At 34.4% G+C, this 26729-nt stretch overlaps 1 protein-coding gene across 3 annotated transcripts in view; it reads right to left on the bottom strand.

Moving 5' to 3' along the window:
- Window positions 1–3948: 3948 nt before the first annotated feature.
- LOC117323710 (cytohesin-1-like) overlaps window positions 3949–26729 on the bottom strand; it is a 41682-nt gene continuing 18901 nt past the window's right edge. For 2 of the 3 annotated variants that reach the window (XM_033879126.1, XM_033879142.1), the window contains exons 4-14: window positions 23711–23777; window positions 21571–21689; window positions 20670–20750; window positions 20240–20352; window positions 18409–18557; window positions 16502–16613; window positions 12931–12948; window positions 9164–9240; window positions 8722–8878; window positions 8471–8540; window positions 3949–8248 (exon numbers count right to left, since the gene is read on the bottom strand). In XM_033879126.1, coding sequence (XP_033735017.1) covers window positions 8179–8248; window positions 8471–8540; window positions 8722–8878; window positions 9164–9240; window positions 12931–12948; window positions 16502–16613; window positions 18409–18557; window positions 20240–20352; window positions 20670–20750; window positions 21571–21689; window positions 23711–23777 — 1033 coding nt within the window. In that variant the 3' untranslated portion in view covers window positions 3949–8178. The remainder of the gene's footprint in view (window positions 8249–8470; window positions 8541–8721; window positions 8879–9163; window positions 9241–12930; window positions 12949–16501; window positions 16614–18408; window positions 18558–20239; window positions 20353–20669; window positions 20751–21570; window positions 21690–23710; window positions 23778–26729) is intronic. The other variant, XM_033879133.1, reaches the window with a different exon arrangement.

Here is a 26729-nt window from a genome sequence, read left to right on the forward strand (position 1 = left end):
AATAAGTTCTATTGATGGTCCCTGTTGGACATAACTCCATTTGGTAGATATTTTACTGGATTAGCACCGATTGGTTTCCTTATTTTTGTTTTGACTTGAAATATACCTATGGAGGTATTAGTTGTTAGGAATTTATTTGCCATGAAAGAAAAACCTTATTTTTAGCTTGCGGGACAAAGTGCAGGGGTGCTATTGCCGTACCCCTGCACCGGTATCAGTAGACAGCTAGGTCAGAGTTTTTATAAAACAGTGTTGTGTCAATACTAATGAGGATACTGATCAGGTATTTTTCTCACACCAACTTTGATGAAACTTTGTATGTATTTCAGATATCGTCAAGCTCTCGGATGAGTTAAAAAAAATGGGAATTATTCGACAGTAACTTAGTTATTGCCCTTTGTATAATATCATTATTGGTGAACAAATGGGAATTATTCGACAGTAACTTAGTTATTGCCCTTTGTATAATATCATTATTGGTGAACAAATGGGAAGTTATTGCCCTTTGTATAATATCATTATTGGTGAACAAATGGGAAGTTATTGCCCTTTGTATAATATCATTATTGGTGAACAAATGGGAAGTTATTGCCCTTTGTATAATATCATTATTGGTGAACAAATGGGAAGTTATTGCCCTTTGTATAATATCATTATTGGTGAACAAATGGGAATTATTCGACAGTAACTTAGTTATTGCCCTTTGTATAATATCATTATTGGTGAACACAACAACTGGAGTAAATATCTACCAAGTTTGATGAAACTTTGTATGTAGCAATATAGATGTATCAACAAGACCTTGGATGTGTTCGAAAATGGGAATTATGTGACTGTAACTTACGTAAGTTATTGTCCTTTGTAAAGATAATATTATATACAGGTTTTTTGGTTCACCTGGCCAGAGAGAAAGGGGGCCCAAAAGGGGAAATATAGCAAATTTAAGATGTTTTTTCTTTTTCAAGAATGACAGGATTGAGTTCACCTGTAGTTTGAACCATTGTTGGGAGAGGCAGCTCAAAAGTAGGAAAATATTTGAAATATGACTTAAATTAGAGTATTTTGCCATAATTACTGAAATATCCAGGTGAGCAATGCAATTGTTTCCATATTTTTAGGTAGTTTTTTTTGTCTTACTACATTTATTGTTAAAATAGTAATAAAAACAAAAGTATAATGTGCATTTGATATTGACAGTTGGATTAATTTTTATCTGGCAATTTTGTAAAAAACTTGAAATTGGAAGGGATAAAGTTTACTATGGCATTTCAAGGGAAGGATTGTCTAAGCACTTCCAAGGTAATTTTGCCTAGGATTTCTTGTTGAATACATTTATCATGGGATGACAATCTATATGGTTTAAAAATTAGATATTGTCCCCAAAATTGAGGAAATTGACTAAAATTTCAAAATTCACCTTCAAAACCAAATACATGTAGCTGAAGTCAAACTCTTCATCCGGTACAAATTTGTATTCATCAATCACACCACACGCCATTGAACAGGGGTATAAGTTGTTCTGCCACGCGGTACTGTTGTTAAGTTTCCTTACCATGCTGTCAGTAGAAGATTTCAATGGTATGACAATCAGACTCTGAAAATGTAAGAAGGTTGAAATTTCTAACCGAATATCGGAAGCATTCAGGGTTATGTTGTGATGCCAAAAATAAAAAAAAAGATAAAAATTTTCAACTAGTATACTGGATACACAAGCTGTCCGTTTTCTAACAGATACCACGTATAAATGTATATTATCAGTAGCTCATTCACAGGTGCCACAATAATAATAATTATATACTTTACTGATTTAACCAGTGCTTATGATTACTACACGCTTACAACAGCAACATCAACTGTAATACAACTCTGGCCTCTGCTTTCAGTCACATCAGTGAAATTGCAATTCTGTTTATAGTTTGTGGTATTCCAGAATCCATGCCATTGCTGTTTTGTATTGGATCTATTAGTAGTGAGATTGTAACACTGTAACTACATGTTGTGGCTCAATTGCCTATTCTAAGTTGCTTCCATATATACATAAACCATTGCTGCCATCCTCTTGCTCATTACATGTTTCATGAAGTATCATTGAAGGCTATAAGTTGTATCAGTCATTATTAATCCTTAAAAAGCCTGGTCGAATACTCAGGAATAAAAGGGCAAGAAAAAAATCCTGATATTGTCTTTTTTCGGGTCGATTCAATTATTATTTTTTTATTTTTACCTTTTGGAACTATTCGAAGTTGGCCAACGAGATGTATTGGCTCCTATTTTAGAATATACATTATCTGTTAATTAATTCTTCGTGTGTATGGAATATAGCAAAAGCTTGTGTAATGTCATGGTAACAGTGTAGGTAATATGTCATGGTAACAGTAGAACAATGTAGTCCTTCTGATCCCGAGTGTGTACTCATTAGGCATGTCTGCCCTAACATCCATGTTGATATTCAATATATATGTTTAGATCTCCGGAAATGAATGTGAAATAATTAGTAAAATTCACTTTGTTTACATGCTGAGTGCATTGTTCATGTTTTGAAATTGCAGAGTCTATGTGTTATCGGGCATAACCTCATCTTCATATTGGATAATTAATACATTATACTGTAATAGTATAAATATAATACTGTAATGGTGTTTCATCAAGTCATGTTGCACATATGATGGATGTCAATAAATGCAATGGAAGATAATTCTTCAGTGATAATAACAGTGTTTTCTTTATTTATTATTCTGTTCAGGGCTTGTGTTAAAATTCCATAAATAATTTATTTTTGTGAGTTAGTTTTCCGCCATCATCTTTATTATTATAAACTTATAAATGAGTTTCCTTTTCACAATTTATCCTTAACCATATTTATTCAAACGAATCATCCATTTCCCAGAGCACAGTGGCCAAACATGTTATTACTCCCTTTCACCGATGAAACCTAGGGGATGGTGAAGTTAGTCACTTCTCTAGAGGCTTAATTCATCGAGGGTTTTTGATGAAACTTCACACAATTAAAAACGACCATTATATCTTTATAAGTTCGACTTTCTGGGTTGTTGGGTCAAGGTTGCTATTTTTAGAAAATCCTTTGTCAGTGCTCCAGCGGCTTCATTTCTTCAGTGATTTTGATCTAATTTCACACAATTGCAATGGACCATAATATCTAAGGACAGGGATGTTGGGTCAAGGTTGTTACTATTTTTAGAAAATCCATTGTTAAGCATTCTACTGGCTTTATTACTTGAGGTCAAGGTCAAAGTCACTGCTACTGTTTTTAGAAAACCATGTTTCTTTAAAAATCATTACAGTGTAATAGCTGGCGGGGCTGATAGGGGACATGTATTGCTTAAGCAATCCTCAGTATGCTTGTTTAAATGATTTCTGATGATCATCTTTGTTGTTAGCATACTTTGGCAACTGGTTTTGGTCTGTATAACATGTGGATCAAAGGAATATAAAGTATGTCTAAAAAGTATCTTTTGATCTTGACCAATCTCAAAGGCAGGAAACCAAAATTCAACATTTCCACTCTCGATGCTTGAAATATGTCTCTAGACATCTCGACACATGGTTAACCATCAGATTCTGGCAAAAATATATAAATTCTATTACATGTAGTTGCTGAGGTAATAACTATTCTTTTTTTAAGATTACCAATATACTACAATACCTTGTTCTAAAGATGTATGTGGTACCTTATACCCTGCAGCCGAAGGATGTTGAAATATACATGGGAACTGGCGACAAAAAATTCAAACAGTACCTTTTGATATTGATAATCATCTAAATGAAGAATGAATTAACGTTTTGGTAACCTTGCAAAGCTGGGCAAATGAGAAAAGAAAATGAAGTATATCAAATATCTACAACAGTTACTTACATGACTGTACACTTTGTACATAGATTTCCCCTTGCCCTGCAGGTATGTGCTTAAAAAACAATGCTAGAAATAGGTTTTAGAGATACAAATTTATTTAAGTAATACATGTAGTATTTTTTTTTGTTAATTTGTGTTCCGTATACATCTGTAATATGTTGACCATTACTGATGACAAAAATGTCTTTGCCATTTTTCCTTACAAACGTGGATACATAATCGTGTGTTATAAACAATATTACAAGATATATATATCTTCAATCATAATACAGATTAAAATGTGATGATGCATAACACTCTTGATCGATCTACATATGTGAAAGTGACTGCATAGTCTGTACATAATGAGCTGAAGGAAGTTTGACATTTTGTATGCTGAGCGATCTTCTGAGTAAACAGGACCAACATGTTAGATGTGAAACTTACTGAATGGTATAGATGACTAAAACTTTGTGTGTCATAATCAATATTCCATGATCTGTGCAAACAGGTTACAGAGGTATTAAGATGTCATGTGACTATTTTTATGACAGTTTCAAAATCACAGCTTTCAAAGTCTGACCACTCATAACATTACAATATATTTAAAAAATACATCTAATACCAAGAACATAAATATGAACAGTATTGTGATTGTATGGTACTGAGCTATTGGTAGCTCTATCTTCAAACAATGAACTAAACAACATATTTACATACCTGTGTATTAATAAATACCTTACACAAGGCCCTACCAAGCTATACAGGGAGGTTAGTCTATATATAGGTCCATTATAATGTACAAACACTGAGGAGAACATTACTCAAACCATCAATCACACACCTGACAAACTTTCACATTTGAAGTGATTTCATATTCATCTTAAACTCTATTTAACAAGAAGAACTAATTATGCCTCGCCTGTCTCACTAAAAGTTAATAAATATGTATATCGGATTTTAAGCAAACTCCAAAATTCACAAAAAATTAAGTATATTTTCCAAAAACTCAATTTGGTGGTATGGAAGCACCATGTATACACTATGAAGTGTAAATAATTATGCACTGCAAGACAAATATCAAATTTCACAGAACACTTATTCTCAAAATTCTCCTGTCATTTTTACTCGAAATATTCTTTAGAAGAAAATTCACCCATACATTATAGAATTCATTCCAATTTAACTATAAACAAAATTTTGTATCAATTGGAGGAGCAATAGATTTTCAATTAGTTTCTCAAAATCTAAAATGAAAATTCACATAATCTGTAAAGTGTGGAGATGTCCATACTAGCATGCAGCCATATTTTAGGTCTGGTTGGAAGAAGCTGAGCTAAACACAAAACTAAAAGTCTAGATTCCCAACATCCCTCATTTCCATAGTCACTGGATCATAAATCTGTATGATATTCCGTAAATGAAGGGTAAGTTGAGATGTCCACTACATGCTCTAACTGTATATATCAAGTTGGGTTAAAGTAACACCATTGTCTTGGCTTTGTGTTTTAGATGTGCATGAGACAAAAATTTTAACATCATTGATTCAGTAATACCGATGTGCATATCAGTTTTAATCAATTCAATACGAATATTTTAAACCATTCAAACCACCATCATCACTCACCCGTCATTTACATGAACAAACTGGCACGGATTTCAATTCACTCTTATTTCAACTCACAGTCATGACATTAAAGGTAGACACACTTATTCTAACATTAAATTTTACATTAAATAAACAAATGAAGTTACAAGTTATTCTTAAAAAACATCTGTACAACCAACTAAGGACAGCTCCTTTGGTTTACCTGATCCCCATGACCAGTGGTCAGTGCATTATCAGGTTGGAGAAAACAAACTTGCATATAATACACAAACTCGCCTATTATACACCAGTTGGGGTATGGATTTGTTACTAAAAAATTGCAAGAATCTCTTAAACAGTATACTTTGCAAGGTGTATTAATTTTGAACAAAGTAAACAATATTTCACTAAAAGATGTTTACTGAAAGCTTTGGCTACTTAGAAACTTGATGTTGCTACACCGGAAGTATTGCATAATTTTCGGTACTTTCCCACGTGCAAATTAATTTTATTTTTCCTTTTGAATGATGTTTCATGACTAAATAGATGCCATTTAGATAAGAAAATTTAAAAGGTGAAGTTTTAAGTGATTTTGGATATTTTTAGTAACAAAGCTATAACTCAAATGACATATAATGAAAATTGTGTATTATACGAAAGTTGGTGGTTTTCCACAACCTGTTTATGATTGGATACACGAGGTATGAAGGACTCCCAAAAATATATTATTTCGTAAGGACACAACCTATCAACATGGCAGATACAAACAGGTGGTCACATACTGGTCCTTAGAAAATACACAGGTATCACGGCCACTAATTAGTCGAGGGTTGATCTCGAACATAGTTATATACATGTATAGCGTGAAATAGAAGGATAGTGACCACTAGCTGGTCAGTTTTGATGCGACACACTGGTCACTAGACAACACCAGACAGGTGTAGAGTGACCGAGTGGTATAGTGACCACTAGTTAGTCATAGGGTTGACATCAGACATAGCGTGACCGACAGGTAAAGTGATTACTAGTGTTGACTTAATACACTAGTCCTATACACAAGTACAATGTTGGTCCCTGGATGATTGGTGTAATCTTCTCCTAAGGTGCCCAATCTGGGCACGTGATCAACTAATTAAGGGGAGGTAATCAATGCATCACAAAGTGAGTCAAACAAAGGTATTTCACACCAAATTCTTACATTAACAGTATAAATAAAGCTTAATGAATCATGGACCAACACAAGGATATATTTCAAATCCTGTGGCTCTCAAACCTATTCTGACTAGAATCACTTTATATATAGAACGTACAACTATTATACAATAAATATTGTCTCCAGTACTTCCCTACTTCTACAAGTTTGGTCTGAGTACCCAAAGTGTAATCCTTATTATTGCTTTCAAGTCCAACTGTGGACTTATCACAGTTCTTCATATCAAACACAAGGCCTATGGGCCTTAACGGTCACGTGTGTTCATATATATATTTCGGTCCATTTGACCCATTGTAGCCCTGCCCAGCCTCTGGCGGTCAGTCAGGGCCAATGTGTGAATACATGTACCATCAAACTGTCATCCCAAACTCATACCGTACTATTAACCCAGTCTTAAATCATATTCAATGGTAGTTCAACAAATGATGCTCAAAAATGTGATTTTCCTTTATAAACTATTGTAAATCTTGCCACCTCCCTTAGGGAGGAACGGGAGCCCCGATGCTATCAAATTCACTATTTTGGTTAAAGCATCTAGATCATTCCATCTAGAAAAATTATCTGATTCTACCTGACCATATCTGGCCCCCGAGAAGATTTTTGAAATTTCAGCTAATTTACCCCACCCCTCAGGAACCCTGGAGGATAGGACCATATAATTCAAAATTTTGGTTGAAATTTAATTTCATGTAATTTGGTTCTAGAGTTTCTGAGATGGTGAAAATGTAAATTGTTTACAGACAGTTAATGCACAACGACGGACAAAAACATGATCGCAAATGTCACTTGAGACTTCTCAGATGACCTAAAAAGCTACAAATACTGTTTATACATCTCAAATATATCATCAGAAATATGTTTCAAACAATTTTAGTTAATCCCTTCAATTCAATAGCTCTTGGTTTTATTCTCAAAATGCAAAAAAAAAAAAAAAGTTCAATGTAGAGAATGTTTTTCAAATGTCATCCTATTTTTATGCATTTTTGAAATAATAAATAAAAACAGTATTTAATAAAATCTGAAACAACCTATAAAGATTGAATTGATATATTATACCAGGTAAATACATGCTGTTTTACTACACGCATACCAATACCAGTGACACAATTGTTGAGGTTTTCTTTGAAGGGGCACAACGGTCAGGGATTGTGGCACAATTGGTGAGCAGCAACTTCAGCCATTTATGATAGCATTTGTCTGAGTAATATCAACAAACCAATCAGTTATTGAAGTCAAATATAAAAAACAAGATTTATGTTTACAGTAAAATTGACATATAACAGGTCAAGTTTTCTGACTTTAGAAACCCATAGTGCAATTAAAGCTAGGATTTCATACAATAGTACTTCTGAATCAGTAATTGAACAATAAATTATCATTTCAAGTCTGCTATCCTACACAATCACAGACAGGAGCATTACAGGTTTTCTATACAAGAACCATTTTCACTATGTGTTGATGAGTATGTGAAGATGTACAGCATGTTGTGTGTGACCATCCAGGCCTTGTATCCAGCAGGCCACCTCTTCACTTTGTAATGACCTTCTTCCTACGGGCGGACAGCATATCATAGAATGGATTCTCACTTATACTGGCTCTACAAGCAAATAGTGGTAAAGTTAAAATAGAAGGAAAGGTTCACAAAACTGAGTTGTCAATGTGCATATGTTTAACAGTGATAGCCTGAAGAACATGTTACAGATTTACCAGTTGTAAAATTCATAGCAGACATGTTCACTAAATTTTAAACTTAACAACAAGCAAACATTCTACTAAATGATGGTATTATGTAGAAATTTAATGAATTGGGGATACCAACCTGATACATCGGATCCATTCCTCCTTGTCGTCGGCTGTTGCAGATGACATTCGGTACACATTGTGTTTACCTACGTGATAAATCAATTTACCAGTGTATCAAATATCACACCACAAAAACAACACTTATCATTGAATACAAGCTTACTAATCAAATTGCAGTAATTTCTAGCCTCATTCATGCAAAATATTTAAATCCAAGTAAAGATGATTACTGCTCAAATGTCTGTAAAACAATAGCCAAATACTGACCTTCCACGACCTTGCCTTCTCTGTCAACTTTACAAGCTTTAATGATGTCGTTGCTTGCCGCATACAATTCAAATGCGTTAGGTTTGGAGGACTTCTCTGGAGGTACCTCTCTCACTTGTATGTTCTCCAGCGGTATAATCCCCTTTGGTTCTTTGTCCTGTCATAGAAATTATGTCACTGTATCCAATACGGTATCCACTGTATGAGTGTTGCAAATTGATTTCTTGATCATCATCTCATATGCTTCATGTCATGTTTTAAATTGCCGATATAGTACAACCGCACTGTGAACTTGTTGTGCTATATAGATCTCTATCTTAAATATACATAGACGCATGCATAGAATGCACAGAAAATGAAATGTAATGTGTAGCAATTAACTGGACCTGACATGTCAATAAAACCAGTATTAAAGGTTTCGATTGAGTTTTGAGTAACTTACAGTGGTGAACTGAAAGTAGTAGAGGCAGTTATCATTCAGAATGAACCATCTTCTTTTCCAGTTCTTGTACCGACCGCCTAAAACAAAAAATATACTGAAAATGTTATACTTTATAACATATAATATAACTCTGTATGGACAAATGATACTTATCAAATCAGTCACTTATCAAATGGAATTCATAACCTTAATGCATAAATATCACACTCTAGTTTATCCTGGAGACAATGCTATATAGACTGGTCATTGTTTCTACTAAGAATTTTTGCTAAAATTGCCTCCTTAAACAGTTCTGAAGAAATCAAGGCATATCCAAAACTTTAAACATGTTGGGTACAAATGACCCAAGAAACTGATACAGAGCATGCATTTGGCTCCAAAGATTGTTACCTGCGGAATTGTATTGCAACTGATATTTTCAACAATTTTGGACAATATGTTAATTATGCCTGAATTTTTGTAGAAGTATTCACAACTGTATGTTTCTTGGTCTCAGGACTTACCATGTAACATGTTAATTAATATGTTTGCTTGAATCATATGATAATTTGTGAAGTTTTCACTATTATTGCAACATTTATTGGATGATTGATGTGAGCCAGTGTAATTCTAGACTACAACAACATGCATTGGTGTATCTGGTTGAACTGCTGAATTGTACCGTGTTGAAATGACAGAAAGACTACCTCAGATATTTATTAAATCTATTGGCAAATCTATTTCAAACATGTTTTAATCACAATCTTTTTATAAATGTTCCTGATAATTGAAGTTTCAACAAAGTTTACAGAAAAGTCCCTTAAATGATCACCGCTGGTAAATATAAAGCTATATAGGGTTCCTTTGTTAAGATTGTGGGGGTGTTAAAGATTTACAGAAGCTGTTTAATCTGACAATCCAATAGAGAGCAGACAGGGGAGGCAACTGTGTCCTTGTAACAGTCTGTAAAAGCGGTGATACATTTGACCAAAGCCATGTACATGCACATACCCAGGTAATCAAGTCTGACTGACATTCAAACTTCTATATAAATTTCAGAATCTTAATTTACTTTCTTGTGCATAACATGTATATCAGACTTTCACACATTGTCCACTACATCATGTTTTAAGGGATATTCCGCTAAGTTGGAACATTTCTGGCTGTTCTGTACCTTAACTCTAATGACTTTTGATTAGTGGAAATACTCCCGACGAATATAAAATTAATATATAGTGCAATGGAACTAAGGGGCATTGGATAATACATTTTACAAAAATATTGCATCGTTAGGCTTATTTGTCGATTATTAAAATGTACAAAAACTTTGCACTGTTCAGCTAAAATGCAAACCTGTTGTGATGCGATCAGGGCTCTGCAAACATTTGTAAATTGATCTAGATATAAATCTATATTCTACAAATAAGATATTGTATGTTTATTTAGGTAAATGAAGACACATGATTTCCATCAGAAGCACATGTTTTTATACATTTTTCATAACAGCAAAAACATGTGGAAAATATCCCTTATATGCTAGTTGGATTATATTGGTTTTATTTGATTTGATTAATAATCCCTTGATGATTTCATCACAACATTATTAACAATTCGGTCTCATGTTTGAGAATGTGATTTTTTACATATCAAGTATCAGGATTATTGAAAAAAAAAGTACAAAATTCAAAGGAACAATAAATGACATTGTAACAGGAACTGTGGTTTTGATATTTGAGAGGTTCCTCCCATTTATAGGCATGCTGGGTCTGTATGCTGCAGTGCTGAACTGTTCTAAACGTTCTAGTGGGAGAGAACTTCAATGTTATTAATACACAAAGCAAAGGAGAGAAAGGGTCAATATACATAGCCTAGATAGATCTTGTCACCGACAGTATATCTTCTGTGGAGGTTTATCTCTACCACTTCCATCATCCGTAAGATATATTTGTATCATTGGAATCTTTGTCCAGTTTTCTTACTCTTTTTTAACAGGAAATTCCAAGTGATTTGTTAAAATCTGAAACAACCTTTAGATCTAATTTGGATGAAACATATCAAGTCCAAATTTTACACAAATTTTAAATATTTTAACCTTTCAACAAGTTGAGATGAGATTTACCAAGAAAATGACATAAAAGAAAAGGCAACATTATGTATTTCAGCAGGGAATCTGTCCTATAACAATTCAATCAGACAGGACCTGCTGCATACAATTTTTGTACGCAGTATATCTATAGTACCAACACGGAGGAAACAGTTATGTTTTATAGTGTACTAGATGTGCCTATATGAGAGTAACTGTTAATATGTATACCAAGCAGATACTAGGGTCCAGAAAAGTGACACAGTAAGATATATACAGCATATAAACCAAGAAATCATCAATGTTTATAATGAGATGTTTAAGAGATGGCCGCTATAGAGAAAGATCGACTTCAATTATACAGCAGTCATTTAAAGTTAGGTCAAACTTTACACCAACAAAATCCAGGGTGGAGAGATATTCTTTGATCCCACGATTTACAAAGCAGATCTACAATAGGGATTAACAGTACATGGCAAAAGCTTTCTGATTATCATACACCACGCTGGTTGTTTGCGCTACGTTATTGTCATTAACAGCCCAATTTTGCCAAACTCAGTTGGCTGAGACCATGTCTCTTTTACTCTGTTTGCAGATGAGGAGGTTGGATGGTTGTGTTCCTTAAAGCATCAAAACAACATTTGGTACAGTAAAACACATCCTATAGCTACACATATTAGTGTATTCTTTAATTTTCAAATCAAAACACACAAATCTGTAATTCAGTAACAGATAATAGGTCAGATTTTGGTAAACAAAAATTTTTTGAGATTATAAATGGATTGAAATTTTATTTATTCTTTGATATGATTTAATTAATATTAGTTACGTTTTTGCTTTCCTTTATTTTAGCATTAACAATATATTTAAATTCTGGCAATAAGAATAAATTAGCATTCTGTTTGCATTTCATTGATCACAGCTGTTAGTTATTTTAAAATTTTGCATTATCTATGAGGTAAAACATTGTTATTAGTATTAATATTTTAAAATTCTGCATCAATTATTGAATGTTGCATTTGATCATCATAGCTGTTACAGTAAACAGTTAACCACCACCATTATATCATAACAAGTGCCAAGTACTGCTCTACTGGTGCTCATTGATTATACTAATTATATCGCACACCACGAAACCATGGCGACATGATGGCTCATCTGGTTGCCATGGTAACAAAAGTAATTTAGTATCTGATTGGCTCAATTGATGACATGCATGCAGGAAAAAACAGGTTCTACTACTCTCTACCATGTAAACAACAGAAATGCTTTTCAACATTAAATTAAAATGATTCCTCAGCAAATTCACAATATAGTTTGCTGATAATGAACAAAGTTATTATTATGTTAATATCTTCCATTATTTTGATGATGATGAAGGTTGTAAATAATTTGAGACATATGTCAAACTAAAATAAAGCCAAAAACTGAACCTGAAATGTTTACAGTTACATCAATATGGTTATCATTTTGCATTTTCAAACATTTTTTTGTCTAAAAGGTCGGAGGAAATTGATAGGATATTTTTGAACTGGAACATATAACCATCTCAACCAGTTTGATGCATTGCAAACATTCTACAGCAATAGCCATAAATCTCCAAGCACCAAAAAGCTTTTGCCGAAAAATGAACAGGTCAGGGTCATATAACTGTAAACAAAGAATAACGAGCAGTAAACAATGACGCAAACTACGCCACACTTACTTAATTTTTTGGAAGCTCCTGTGTAAGGAAATACAGGGATACAAAATCACAACAGTGCAATTTGAAAAAAATACATCAAAAGAGAAATATTTGACAACAAAAGATCTAGAAGTACCACCTTATTTCATAAATGAAGTAAGAATTACTCAATAGTCATGCAAAATATTTCACATGCACACACATCTTTATAACAACAATTCTTATCACTATCCATATGTATACTAGACAACATGGAACAACCCAGTGACATCTACACACGATATCCATTTCTATGGCATTGTCTTTCCTCTAAACTTTCCCCTGTAATTATGGAACTGATGTTTAAAATACAATACATTTGCAGCAACATTCCACTGACTACAATTCTCATCCAGTCAATTTATTGTTGGTAAAATCTACTGTAAAAAAGTCCTGATTTTCAGTATCTATATAAACCATGCTGACACTCATTAGTTTCTTCTGACCATAACTAGAATTAAGTCAGCCAAACAACAAACTGCTAAGCACAATCTAATTAAAATCAGATCTCTCAAGCAACATTTATCTACCCTTTGTTCCAAAGAGATCTGAAGAATCACCGTCCAATTGACATCTGGCTATATCAACCAATCAAATTTGCCAGGTCTCTAACAGAAGCAACCAAGTGTTATCAAATAGGCAATAGATAGTTACAAAGCCTGTATGTTGGCATCCATGTCACAAATGTCATCAAAGATAAAGCAAACAACAAATGACTGCCAGAGGACCTGCATTGCTCACAAGGATATTTCAGTAAGTACGACAAAATACTCTGATTTAAGTAAAATTTCAAATACATGTATTTGCCTTCTTTTGAACTGACTCTCCCAAAAATGTTTTCAAACTACAGGTTAACTAAATCCTGTCATTCTTGAAAAAGAAAGAGTATTTTAAAGTTTTTTTGTTTTTGCTATATTTCCCTTATTGAGCCCCAATTCTTCCACCCCAAGAGTATTACATCCTTCATTTATGCAACATCCAATATTGCCAAATAATTCTCCAGACCAAATTTCATCAAAATCCATCTGGTTTTTCAGGACTATTAGCATTTCTGAAATATTTACCCTTTAGGCCAGGTGAGCTAAAAAAATGTTGTCATGATAGATCTGTTATAGTTGAATAGTTCCCATTTTCCGATCTCGTCCAAGACCTTGTCAATATATGGCTACATGCAAAGTTTCATCAAACTTGGTTTAGTTTTATGGGCCTTAAAAGACACCTGGGTTCTAAATTCAATATACATTGTATTTCTGCCATTCCACCCATCAGCCCCTGGGAGTCATTCAAGGCCAATATGTGCATACCATTACACTGCCATCCCATAATGTTCAAAAATATGAATTATGTATATAAACTATTCTAGCTAATTTTACCCCAACACCAGGGTGAAATGTGAGACCCTAGGATCATGAAATTCACAACTTTGGTAAAGCCCAGTCCCAGAGGCCCCACAAGCCTCATTTACATAAATTATGATTGCTGTCGCTTTATGATGTTTCAAACTAAATTTGGTTGTAATCCATTAAGGCATTAAGGAGTAGCGTTTTAAAGCAAAAATTCACCAAAGTTCCCCTTTAAGGGCCCCGCCCCTCTGTCCCCAGGGGGTCAGACCAGCCTCTTTTACATAAGATATGATCGCCCTCCCCCAATTATGCTTCAAAAAAAATTTGGTAGTAATCCGCATTGGGGTTAAGAAGGAGTTTTTTTTTAAAAATAAAGTCTTACGCACGGCGGACGGTGCATGACGACCAAAGAAGCACGATGGCTATAGGTCTTCCAAAAATGCACATAAAAGAAAGGGTGGGTTAAGTGATCTTCACTGTACATACTTTGTTCATGTTCAGTTTCAAATAAAAAATTTAGCTCTGCATGTAATATTGTGTGCACAAACAGGGCTAAAATTAAACAACTGCCAAAATAAGTATGTGACAGTATTTGATTCTACATTAAGTGGGTCATGAAAAAAAAACAAAAAAACACCTTATTTTGCCCTGTCCCTCAGGCGTTTGGGGGTTGGGATCATATAATTCACAATTTTGGTTTGCCTTAAGCCATGGAAGGTTTCTGCAAAATTTCATTGAAATTGGTTCAGGGGTTTCTGAAAGTCGAAAATGTGAATGGTTTGCTTAAGTCTATCTAGGACCTTTAAATTCTGCAGCAGTGACCTTGACCATATGACTGGTCAAAAGGTAATTTTTGTCACTGTCTTGTTTTTGAATATTAAAAGAGACAGATAATATGATTGGTTGATAATTGGTAAACAGTGATGCCAATGTCAGGTGTGTCAGATCAACATGTAATAAAAGTGCAGAAAAATGAAGTGAATTTGGCCATTCTTTTTAATTAGATTGCGGTAGGAGCATTTTTCTACTGGGAACAGACACTTCACAGAAGCTTGGAATAGTACACATATATCTACATGTCAACGTGCCGATAAAGCATGCCTCCAATCTATCATGTGACAGAAATCCCTGGAATCATAATGGAATGAAAGTACTTTTGATCAATCTGTGCCATTGCAGCTATGTTAGGCATCAAGGTCTGGGTTAATAATATGCTAGGTCATTATCAAAATAGGGAGAATTTTAAACCATGCAAACAATTTATAAAGCCAACATGTCTTAGATCCCACACCTAAATAGATCAAACTTGTTAATGTCAAAAGTATTTTGAACTGGTTATAGATATAGAATTATCCAATGAAAAAACCTGTTAGATTTAAGTCAATAGAAACCCTATGTAGCAGCCAATCAGACACTAGTTCTAACACCTTGTGCACCAGATAGTAAACAATGGCCCTGCTTAACACCGTGTGGTAGAGATCAGAAAAATAATGCATAAGCAGAAAAGTAAAGTTACAGTATACGTGGAATAGTTACAAAGTTGATTCAATTTCAACGCTATTTAGATTTTAATATATCATTAGGCTATGCATAACCTCATTGAAAAACATTCAATCATGGAGCAGATATTACAAAGCAGCAGAATGTAGCATGAAAAAGACAGTAATTTACTTCTGTTTCAACTTGATAATCTTTTATTTGTTATTTTACTTCAATCAACATCCTGCGAGTATAAAAGCTGGACATATTCAACTAGCTAGATATAGGAGATCTCATCATGCGTATCTGCCAAAGGAAGTTCCGCCGTAGCTTGGTATCAAGACTCAAGGGTGTTACTTTGTCATAGCCAGTACATGGAACACTAACAGTAGGTGAAGCCTATAGCTAACTATGTAGACATTGCTATAGTCTATCCAGTCATCCATGCATCCGCTCTCCCATACACTAGCCAGCACGCACCATCTACTTACTACACTGGCTCTGTAGTCCAACCACTTGTCTCTGTGTCATATTACCCAAATACCCCCTTCATTGATCAATGGCGCCTCAATACTAATGAATTATTGTTTTTTTTCTTAGACATGCCAATCATACTGATTGTTGTGAAAACTCTCACAGTTCATTTGTTAGACCTGAGTAAATAGACAGAGACAAGTTGATCTTGCTACAAAACCTGCTATTACAGAATATTGTGGTACATTTCAAGTTACCTTGTTTCCACAACCACCCCTCCTTGTCTGGGTTGAAGAAAGTGTGCATGAGGTCATTTCCATCATCCTCTGGTATCTTAAACGGTTCTTTTTTGATGCTGTCATACAAACTCTGAAAATATCCAGCAATGCAAAATTTTTAATTTTGTTTCAAATGGAAATGAAGAAAATGGTTTTTAATTTCAAAATATCTTTCGTTTAAATTTATCATGAAAGTTTATTTGTAATACATATGTTACTAGCTCATTTTACATGCAGACAACAATACTAGTACTTCTGTGGTAGAGACTGGATTATTTTGGAGTAAGTGAAATCAGATTGTTCTACCATTATCACTTCCATGTTTAGTTAAATTAGAACTTCAATTTAAAAAAGGAATCTTTAGCAGCAACATTGGACTAGCCCAAAAGAAAAAAAAATGTGCTAAAAAATGTGATTTTCCTATATAAACTATGAAATTCACAGTTTGGAAAAACACTTAAAAACCCTTCCATATAAAGAGTATTTTCATCTACCTTCTCTGGGTATTGAGAAGAATATTTTTAAAATTTCACTTAATTTGACCCTTTTTATTTGAATCTACCGTAAAAACTTGTGTAATTTGCATTTTTTTGGTACTGAAATAAAGTTTTAAGTTGGGGGTGCACAAATTATACAGGTAGAGATGTTTTCAAGTTTTTTTTACAGAAAAAAGATTGTCAATGCTCAATGTTCGCCATCTTGGAAAAAGAGGGAAATTCCCGTTAGGAATTGAAGATTAATAAACATGCACAAAGCAATTTATTCTTGCTAAATATGTCATATAATAAAGTGATGTATAGCTACCTACTATATGTGTTGATACTTGCGTTAATTAGGGATTCATCACAATTAAATAGAACTAAGTTCTGGAAAAACGTAACTAAGAATGATGCAACATCAAAAACAGATTGATAAAGCAATTAGCCTATTAATTGTATTGTTTAAAAGTCCGCCATTGTGATGGGCTTACCGATCTTTGAATCACGGAGCTAGGCCAATTACAAACTGAATTCTTTAACTGAATTCTTTTGTTTGATTGAGAAATCATCGCCTCTTATCTGTTACTGGCTGTAATCTAATCTAATTAATTAGGGTAGTAAGCCTATTTAACATTATGAGTGTGTCTTGTCTCCATTTACCACTGAGCTAACTGTACGATGATCACATGCGGTCACTTTGGTAACCGGGATTTTTTTTGAAGTCTCGTAAATTAGAGCACTTAACAAATATTATCAACACGACCACAACCCATATTTAAGAACAATCAATGATGATATAATTAGTATACCAGCCACAAGGTCAGTTACACTATTTTATAGCTACCAACAGCAGTGGTTCTGAGGGAAGCGTAACACCTACATAATCCAAGCATTATTTCTGTCTTCAGCAACCGCATTAAGCTTTATTGGTTTAATTTATTATTATTATTACTTAATTTTACTTTTCATTGAAAGTTTGTGTAAGCTTAAGCTGATAAATGTTTATAATTTTCAAGAAAATAAACAAAACACAATTTTGCTATTTAATAATAACAAACACAAAATGATCAAATTATTTAAATCATCAAGTATTAATAGAATGGTTTTAAACAATGTTTGGAGCTAATCGGAGTTAGTGTCATTTTCATTCATCGATTTCGGGACCTCCTTGACATCGTTTTTGGTCAAATTTTTTTAATTTAGTTTTTTCCAGCATTTTCAGCCCAAGTAACTGCAAAAATTACACTGGTGCGCAAATTACACATATTTTTAGGGTACCTTATCTTGATCTTGAGATGAAGATTTTTGAAATGGGGTTTCAGAGAAGTAAATTGTTTAAAGACTGAGGAAGGACAAAGGGTGATTATTATAGGTCACTTGAGACTTTATTGATTGCTAATAGCCTACAGTGAGGAGGTCCTCTGGAAGGTTTCCACCATCATTGATGCCTCGGTTCATCTGTATGAAGCGGTCTACCGTGGGTTTGTCTTTCACACTGGGGTTGTGTAGACTGGTGTTCAGCATGATTATGGCAAAGGACAGTACATAGCATGTGTCTAAAAACATCAGAAATCACAAACATTGTTATAAATACAGGTAATTCAGCAAGAGATATCATCATTATGTTTTTAACTTAAAACACAGCATGTATGTTAGGGCCACTGTTACAAAAGACATCTAATCAGTGACATCATTAATGTTAAGTAAACAGTAATGCATTACTTTCAATGATTCATCCAATGCCGATTAGTTGATAAACCTCAATACAGAAAGAACGTATGAACATAAAACAGACTCCAAACCTGGTTTATAATGAGGCACAATCATCCTGATACAAACCACACTTAGGAATTCCTGTGTAAAGGAAGGAAGGAAGCTTCAGATATACCACCATTTCCTGATTTAAATATGTCAACTAGAACTGTCGCCAGGATGGCTGACTAATACACCCCCGCAATCTGCACAAGTCAATGGTGAATTGGAACTGTTAATTAGAGGCTAACCAAGATAACCCAGTAATATAGTGACCAGTTGCCATAGTAACCATAATTTTGAAAAAAAAAGAAAGTGGCATGCACATCTACACATGGTCCTCTATATTTGTGTGAAGATTCATTGAAATTAGCCCTTCGGTTTAGGAGGAGTTGTCCGGAAAAAACTTAAAGTTATGGTTCTTATCGGAAAACCTGTTTATAGTGACCAGTTGCCATAGCAACCATAATTTTGTGAAAAATAAAGTGGCATGCACATCTACACATGGTCCTCTATATTTGTGTAAAGTTTCATTGAAATCGGCCTTTCGGTTTAGGAGGAGTTGTCGGACAAACTTAAAGTTATGGTTCTTATCAGAAAACCTGTTTATAGTGACCAGTTGCCATAGCAACCATAATTTTGAAAGAAAAGAAAGTGGCATGCACATCTACACATGGTCCTCTATATTTGTGTGAAGTTTCATTGAAATTGGCCATTTAGTTTAGGAGGAGTTGTCCGGACAAACTTAAAGTTATGGTTCTTATCGGAAAACCTGTTTATAGTGACCAGTTGCCATAGCAACCATAATTTTGAGAAAAATAAAGTGGCATGCACATCTACACATGATCATTAATATTTGTGTGAAGTTTCAGCGGAATTGGCAAATCGGTTTAGGAGAAGTTGTCCGGACAATATGCGTCTACAGACAGACGGACGGACGGACAACCTGATTCCAGTATACCCCCCCCCTAACTTCGTTGCGGGGGTATAACTAGCATAAGGCAGTATTGTAGTAGTGACTATCTACATCTCATCAATGCATTAAGCTATTTTCTATCATCCTGTAACAAGTCCTGAGTTTAGTATAGCCCCTTATATCATATTATTAGGGGCATGATTGTGTATTAATTACTGGTGGATATAGTACACTTTGTATGGTCAAAAAACCTTAATGACAACTGAAAGGACAGCTTGGCCTTATATTGTTAACATACGAGTACCTAATCTCCAAATGAACAAGACACTCCCAACAGAAGAAATGCTGGCAGAGGCGGAAACAGGCACGGGATCATGCCCCCCCATGTCGCCTGCACGCAGCCCATGGTAGTGATTATAGGAGACGGTAAACCAACCCAGAAATGCCGAGGATACCAGTATGCTGCTTTATTAGTAGTCTTCCTAACATTTGAAAAGAAAGAGCACGTACTTTGTTGAAAATTATCGGTTTGATAATAAAAATACAGCATAATCAATCTCTTTTCTTTACCTGAACTTGTGAATACATCAGTGTTCAATTCACAATATCTTTGCGCAAAACACTCCATCATTCTGTCAATCTTCTGTGCCTCCCCTGGTAAACGGAAACTCCAGAGAAATTGTCTAAAATACAAAAAGTAAACAAATACATCAGTATGTCAGGGCATTTTTCATTACTTCACAAAAATAGAAACAGATCATTCCTAGTGTTTGGTAACAGATGCAGAAAATTGATGAGTTAGCACTGGGTTAGACATGTGTTGTCTGAAGTTCTGTGTATCATCACCCTGATCACATTCTATAGGCTTCAGAAATGGACAGATGGTTATAATTATAGCTTACATAATGTCTATGATCCCAGTACTACATAAATCATAACAAGTACCTGGTAGGTGTGTTTTATAAAGACTCAGACAATTAAATGATGATCTTTATCTCACCTCAAAGCCTGAACCAGGATCATGTTCGAGAACGCGTGCAAATTCACAAAGGCCTTCAACACGTTGATGTTGAATTCATGTCTGCAAGAAAACAATATGGTCATATATATGGTCATGTACATAGATACGTCAAAATCTTTAGTGCTAGACATTATTTCAGACACTTGTGTGATGCTAGGGAAATAGCTCCTTCAATGATGACCCATATATCCTAGACACTTGTGTGATCCTAGGGAATTAGCTCCTTCAATGATGACCCATATATCCTAGACACTTGTGTGATGCTAGGGAATTAGCTCCTTCAATGATGACCCATATATCCTAGACACTTGTGTGATGCTAGGGAATTAGCTCCTTCAATGATGACCCATATATCCTAGACACTTGTGAGGTACTAGGGAATTAGCTCCTTCAATGATGACCCATATATCCTAGACACTTGTGTGATGCTAGGGAATTAGCTCCTTCAATGATGACCCATATATACTAGACACTTGTGAGGTACTAGGGAATTAGCTCCTTCAATGATGACCCATATATCCTAGACACTTGTGAGGTACTAGGGAATTAGCTCCTTCAATGTCCTAGAAACTTGCCTGTGTTTGAGTAAAGACCCCATATATATGTCCTACAAATTTGTTTGTGATTGAGTAATAACTACTACTGTTTCTTATCTTTCCCTCTAATTGGCAAAATCAACCAAGTCAAAACATCAACTGAACACCCGCAGAATACCAGATAAGTCTGCCTACCTAATATTTATAATGACAACAAGGACAGACTTAAGGTACTTTTTCATACACATTGTAAACAAATATAATGGAAAAGATTTACCTAGCAAGTTGATTTACCCTAGTTTCTTCTTTTAGTTAAGTTTCTTATCTCTAGTGGAATGAATTACCTTTCTCCGAGATAGTCCCCTATAGCAGTCTTGTTAAGTCCCTCTCCTTGGTGTAGAAACTTGGCCACCTCTGCTGGGTCATTTGGCAAAAGTCCATTGTCAATAAGGTATTCAATACCCTGCAACAGTTAAAACACATTTTATAATTTGTCAGTCAAATGAATATTAAAACTGCATATATCATTGAACGAATAAACGACATGAAAAATATGTATCCTTCAAAAAAATAAACCACTTTACATCCATATGTATGTACCAAGGTATGTATATTTGCACACAGGATTGAACTGAAATGGAAATCAAACTTGTAAAATGTTAAAATGAAGGTCCTGAAATACAGGTGGTCAGTTTACAGAGGTTATACAATACTACAGACCTGGTAATGGTATGTACCCAGCCTCGACTTTCTATACATATCCACATAATTTTACTGAACCTACATGTTAGTAGTATACTACCCAGAAAAGCATTTCAGAATTTAGTGAATGACGTCTGACCTAAATGTGACCTTTAATCATGTACAACATATGCCTTACCATTCTAGGAATCAGAGACAAAGTTATGCCCAAAAAATGTATTATTGAGTTTTGACCTCCAAATGACCTTGAATGTAAACATCAGACCTGAACACAACACTACTACCACTATTTATATACCAGTACATAAAATTTCATTGCCCTAGCTTCAGTTTATGACAAGCTATGACAGATCAACAAACCAGATCAAGCTACTGTAAATTTACTTAGTTTGACACTCAATAATTGCCATAGAAACCAATTAAACTACCGGTACATTTAGCGCATAATCATAATTTAGTGAAAAGTTTCCAGTGCAAAAAATGCTAAAATAAGATTCCTGCTAAGTTATGCATGTTTACAGTATATGGTTGAACTCAATCAAGGCATTATGGAACTGATGTTTGTAGTTTGGAAACAATCAAAGATAAAACTACACATACATCGTATGATAAAATCTGATCATGATCACTTCTATCATTGTGTAGGGGTTTTTGGCTCTTTAACAAATTCTAATGAAGAAATTTGAGTTATGCTACAGTAACAGCAACAAGATAAGCATGCATCATCCGCTGATGACCTCTTGTAGAGGGAGGGCAAGTCTGGAGCTAAATTTAGGCTGCTCCTACAACTATACAATGGATGTATGTTTGTAAAACAACAAACTGAGAAGATGCAGTACACTCATGATGTGTTAACTTGGTCTGTTTATTGTTGCTTAATTTTGCCCTTTATTCTCACCCTGAATCAAATTGTATGGCAGAAGAGCTTACTGTAATGTTAACATTGTAAAACCAGGACACAGCCTGGACCTGTACACTGCTGTCTACAACTGAAACAGGAATACCAGTGATGGTTAACATTTGGGTGGTACCTTATCTCCCTCAGGTCTGTCATGGTACACTGGTCTTCAAAGAACCATGTAATCTAGAAATTATGTTATTTTCAGAGTAAATGACTATTATCAGGAACCATTTCTGACCAACTTCTGCTAATATCTCAAAAATGTCTTTCCTACTCAATTACCAGTCTGTAAGGCAATCCCCCCAGTAAATCTGTGTACAGTAAAGATCTACTTCCTTAAGATGTCTGAAGTAAACAACTTAGTGTGGATTTCTATACTAGTATCATGTGTACAGGGAAGAGGAAGTGCTCTATCAAAATGGATCTTTTTTATGAACAGGGATAGCGGAATGATATTTTTCAATCAAACTATGATCAAATATATTTTGATGTAATAAAGTGTATTTCTAAGTCCAAGTTAAGTTGCTCTATAGAGTGTACAATCAAAATTAACTGTCTTAAATGGATAGCATCTTGCCAGGTTGTTTTTTTTACCAAACACAGGAAACAGCTTTAATAACATCTTCTGGTTAAAGTTTTCATCATGTGACATGGATGTAGAGATACACACTGTACAGCCATGGTAGGCCCTAAATTAAATTTTAATGGATTTTGTCAGTATATTTTAAATAGCTCTGGAGTAATAAAATATGTGTATTGGGGAGAGGGTGCTTTGCTGTCTGTCTGGCCAGTGTATGGTACTGCCAATCAAACAGGAAGTTTACATATGTCAGCTGGGTTTGATAACCCACAACACATTTTCTTGTATAGAGCAAACCTACCTTTTTGGGGTCCATATTGAATTTCTTCTTCCCAATGGACATTTGCTTTGTTTTGGGGTTGTTTTTGCTGTAAGTGGGAAACAAAAGATTATATCCACTGAAGTCCAGAGGTGGAGGTGGACATATAGCATTATAAATCAATTACATTATTATCCAGAGGTGGAGGTGGACATATAGCATTATAAATCAATTACATTATTATCCAGGGGTGGACATATAGCATTATAAATCAATTACATTATTATCCAGAGGTGGAGGTGGACATATAGCATTATAAATCAATTACATTATTATCCAGGGGTGGACATATAGCATTATAAATCAATTACATTATTATCCAGAGGTGGAGGTGGACATATAGCATTATAAATCAATTACATTATTATCCAGGGGTGGAGGTGGACATATAGCATTATAAATCAATTACATTGTTATCCAGAGATGGAGGTGGACATATAGCATTATAAATCAATTACATTATTATCCAGAGATGGAGGTGGACATATAGCATTATAAATCAATTACATTATTATCCAGAGGTGGAGGTGGACATATAGCATTATAAATCAATTACATTGTTATCCAGAGATGGAGGTGGACATATAGCATTATAAATCAATTACATTGTTATCCAGAGATGGAGGTGGACATATAGCATTATAAATCAATTACATTGTTATCCAGAGATGGAGGTGGACATATAGCATTATAAATCAATTACATTATTATCCAGAGGTGGACATATAGCATTATAAATCAATTACATTATTATCCAGAGGTGGACATATAGCATTATAAATCAATTACATTATTATCCAGAGGTGGACATATAGCATTATAAATCAATTACATTATTATCCAGAGGTGGACATATAGCATTATAAATCAACTACATTATTATCCAGAGGTGGAGGTGGACATATAGCATTATAAATCAATTACATTATTATCCAGAGGTGGAGGTGGACATATAGCATTATAAATCAATTACATTATTATCCAGAGGTGGAGGTGGACATATAGCATTATAAATCAATTACATTATTATCCAGAGGTGGAGGTGGACATATAGCATTATAAATCAATTACATTATTATCCAGGGGTGGACATATAGCATTATAAATCAATTACATTATTATCCAGAGGTGGAGGTGGACATATAGCATTATAAATCAATTACATTATTATCCAGAGGTGGAGGTGGACATATAGCATTATAAATCAATTACATTATTATCCAGAGGTGGACATATAGCATTATAAATCAATTACATTATTATCCAGAGGTAGAGGTGGACATATAGCATTATAAATCAATTACATTATTATCCAGGGGTGGACATATATCATTATAAATCAATTACATTATTATCCAGAGGTAGAGGTGGACATATAGCATTATAAATCAATTACATTATTATCCAGGGGTGGAGGTGGACATATAGCATTATAAATCAATTACATTAGTAGGATTTATTGTTATGACCTTTAGTTAGGTACACTTATAAAACCAATTACTTTTTCTTTTCTGTTTTGTGTCATGCTAGGAGGAATTTTATGGACTAAAACATTCACTTTATACACTGTTTCTAATTTCATACCTGATCCAGATTGCACTAGTCTTTGAACAGACACATGGAAAACAGTTTTTTATGCTGCAGTCTTTGAACAGACACACAGAAAACAGTTTTTTACAATACAGACTATGAACACACACATCGGAACAGGTTTTACAATACAGTCTATAAACAGATCTAGACACATCGAAAACAGATTTTTTCCCCTAGAGGGTTTACATGAGGGTTTGCATTAGAGTCGTTCTGTTGAAGATCAAAGAACTTCCTTCACATTTCTATACATGTATATCTACTTTATCCACAGCGACCCTAAAATTTATACTTCTATTTCTGTGCCAAATGCATCTCACTTTGTTCTGACATCAATTATTTCCGCTCCCCCATGGATGCACTTTAATGAAGTACTGTACATCTAATTCCTCCTATTTATGACAAGTTATATCATCCCAAAATAACACACATGTTTAACATAGTCAAGGTCGACAAGGTATTCTACACTGAGGTGATTTGCCCCTCCAGACTATACTTGGACCAATTAATGAGTCAGAATTCAGTGTGCAGTATCAATTTCCTTGTATAACAACAATCTTCATTCATGTATGTTTTGTGTAGATACAAAATCAAAGGTCAGTTCCCTTCAATCTGACCTTGGGATCCATTTACATGTATACACTATTGCCAACTTTTGCAGCTGGTAGTTACCATATGTCAGCTAGCACAAAACATCTTTTCTGTCTTCACAGAGCTAAAACATGGCTTTGGGATGGTGCATATTTATTGTATTGTGATTTTTTTCATATTTGTTCAAAATTTAATGTTGTACAATCCTTTTTGCATAAATTTCATAAAATGTTTTGAATTTGGTATGACAAAGCATTTAGGTAACAAATCATTGAACCATTTATCAGTTTATTTAATACTATTAGGTACAGATATTAGATGTCCATTAAAATACTAAAACATCTGCAGCGGGCAGAGTGCATAATAAAATCTTTGTTTCAAGGAGAAATACAATCTGATTGTGTAGAATTGACCTTAGCCTCCAGGATAACCTATACCTCACTAAATCTCCCTTGTGGCAGTTCTAGCACACTTCTCCCTGAGCTCACAGCATGTCAACTATATCCATCCCCTACCAAGGTCAAAAGTGCAGATAGAATCAAATCACTTCTATGGATACCAAACTTCTACAATACATGCCTAGTTTCTGATTCAGAGTTTCATGTTAAAAAAATACCTTTGCCTTGCTGTATAATTCATTTTTAAAATCATGTCAAATGGAATCTTATGAGTGATTTATCATTAAATCCAAGCTGGAAAATACAGTATCAACTGCATACTTTTCTTCTTGCACCTACTCAGTATCATCTTTCTAAATATAAAAGCATTCAGAATCCTTGGTCACTTTCATTCCTAACAAGAGGTCCATAGGCCTTAATGG

This window comes from Pecten maximus, chromosome 1, assembly GCF_902652985.1.
Source record: "Pecten maximus chromosome 1, xPecMax1.1, whole genome shotgun sequence".
Taxonomy (NCBI): domain Eukaryota; kingdom Metazoa; phylum Mollusca; class Bivalvia; order Pectinida; family Pectinidae; genus Pecten; species Pecten maximus.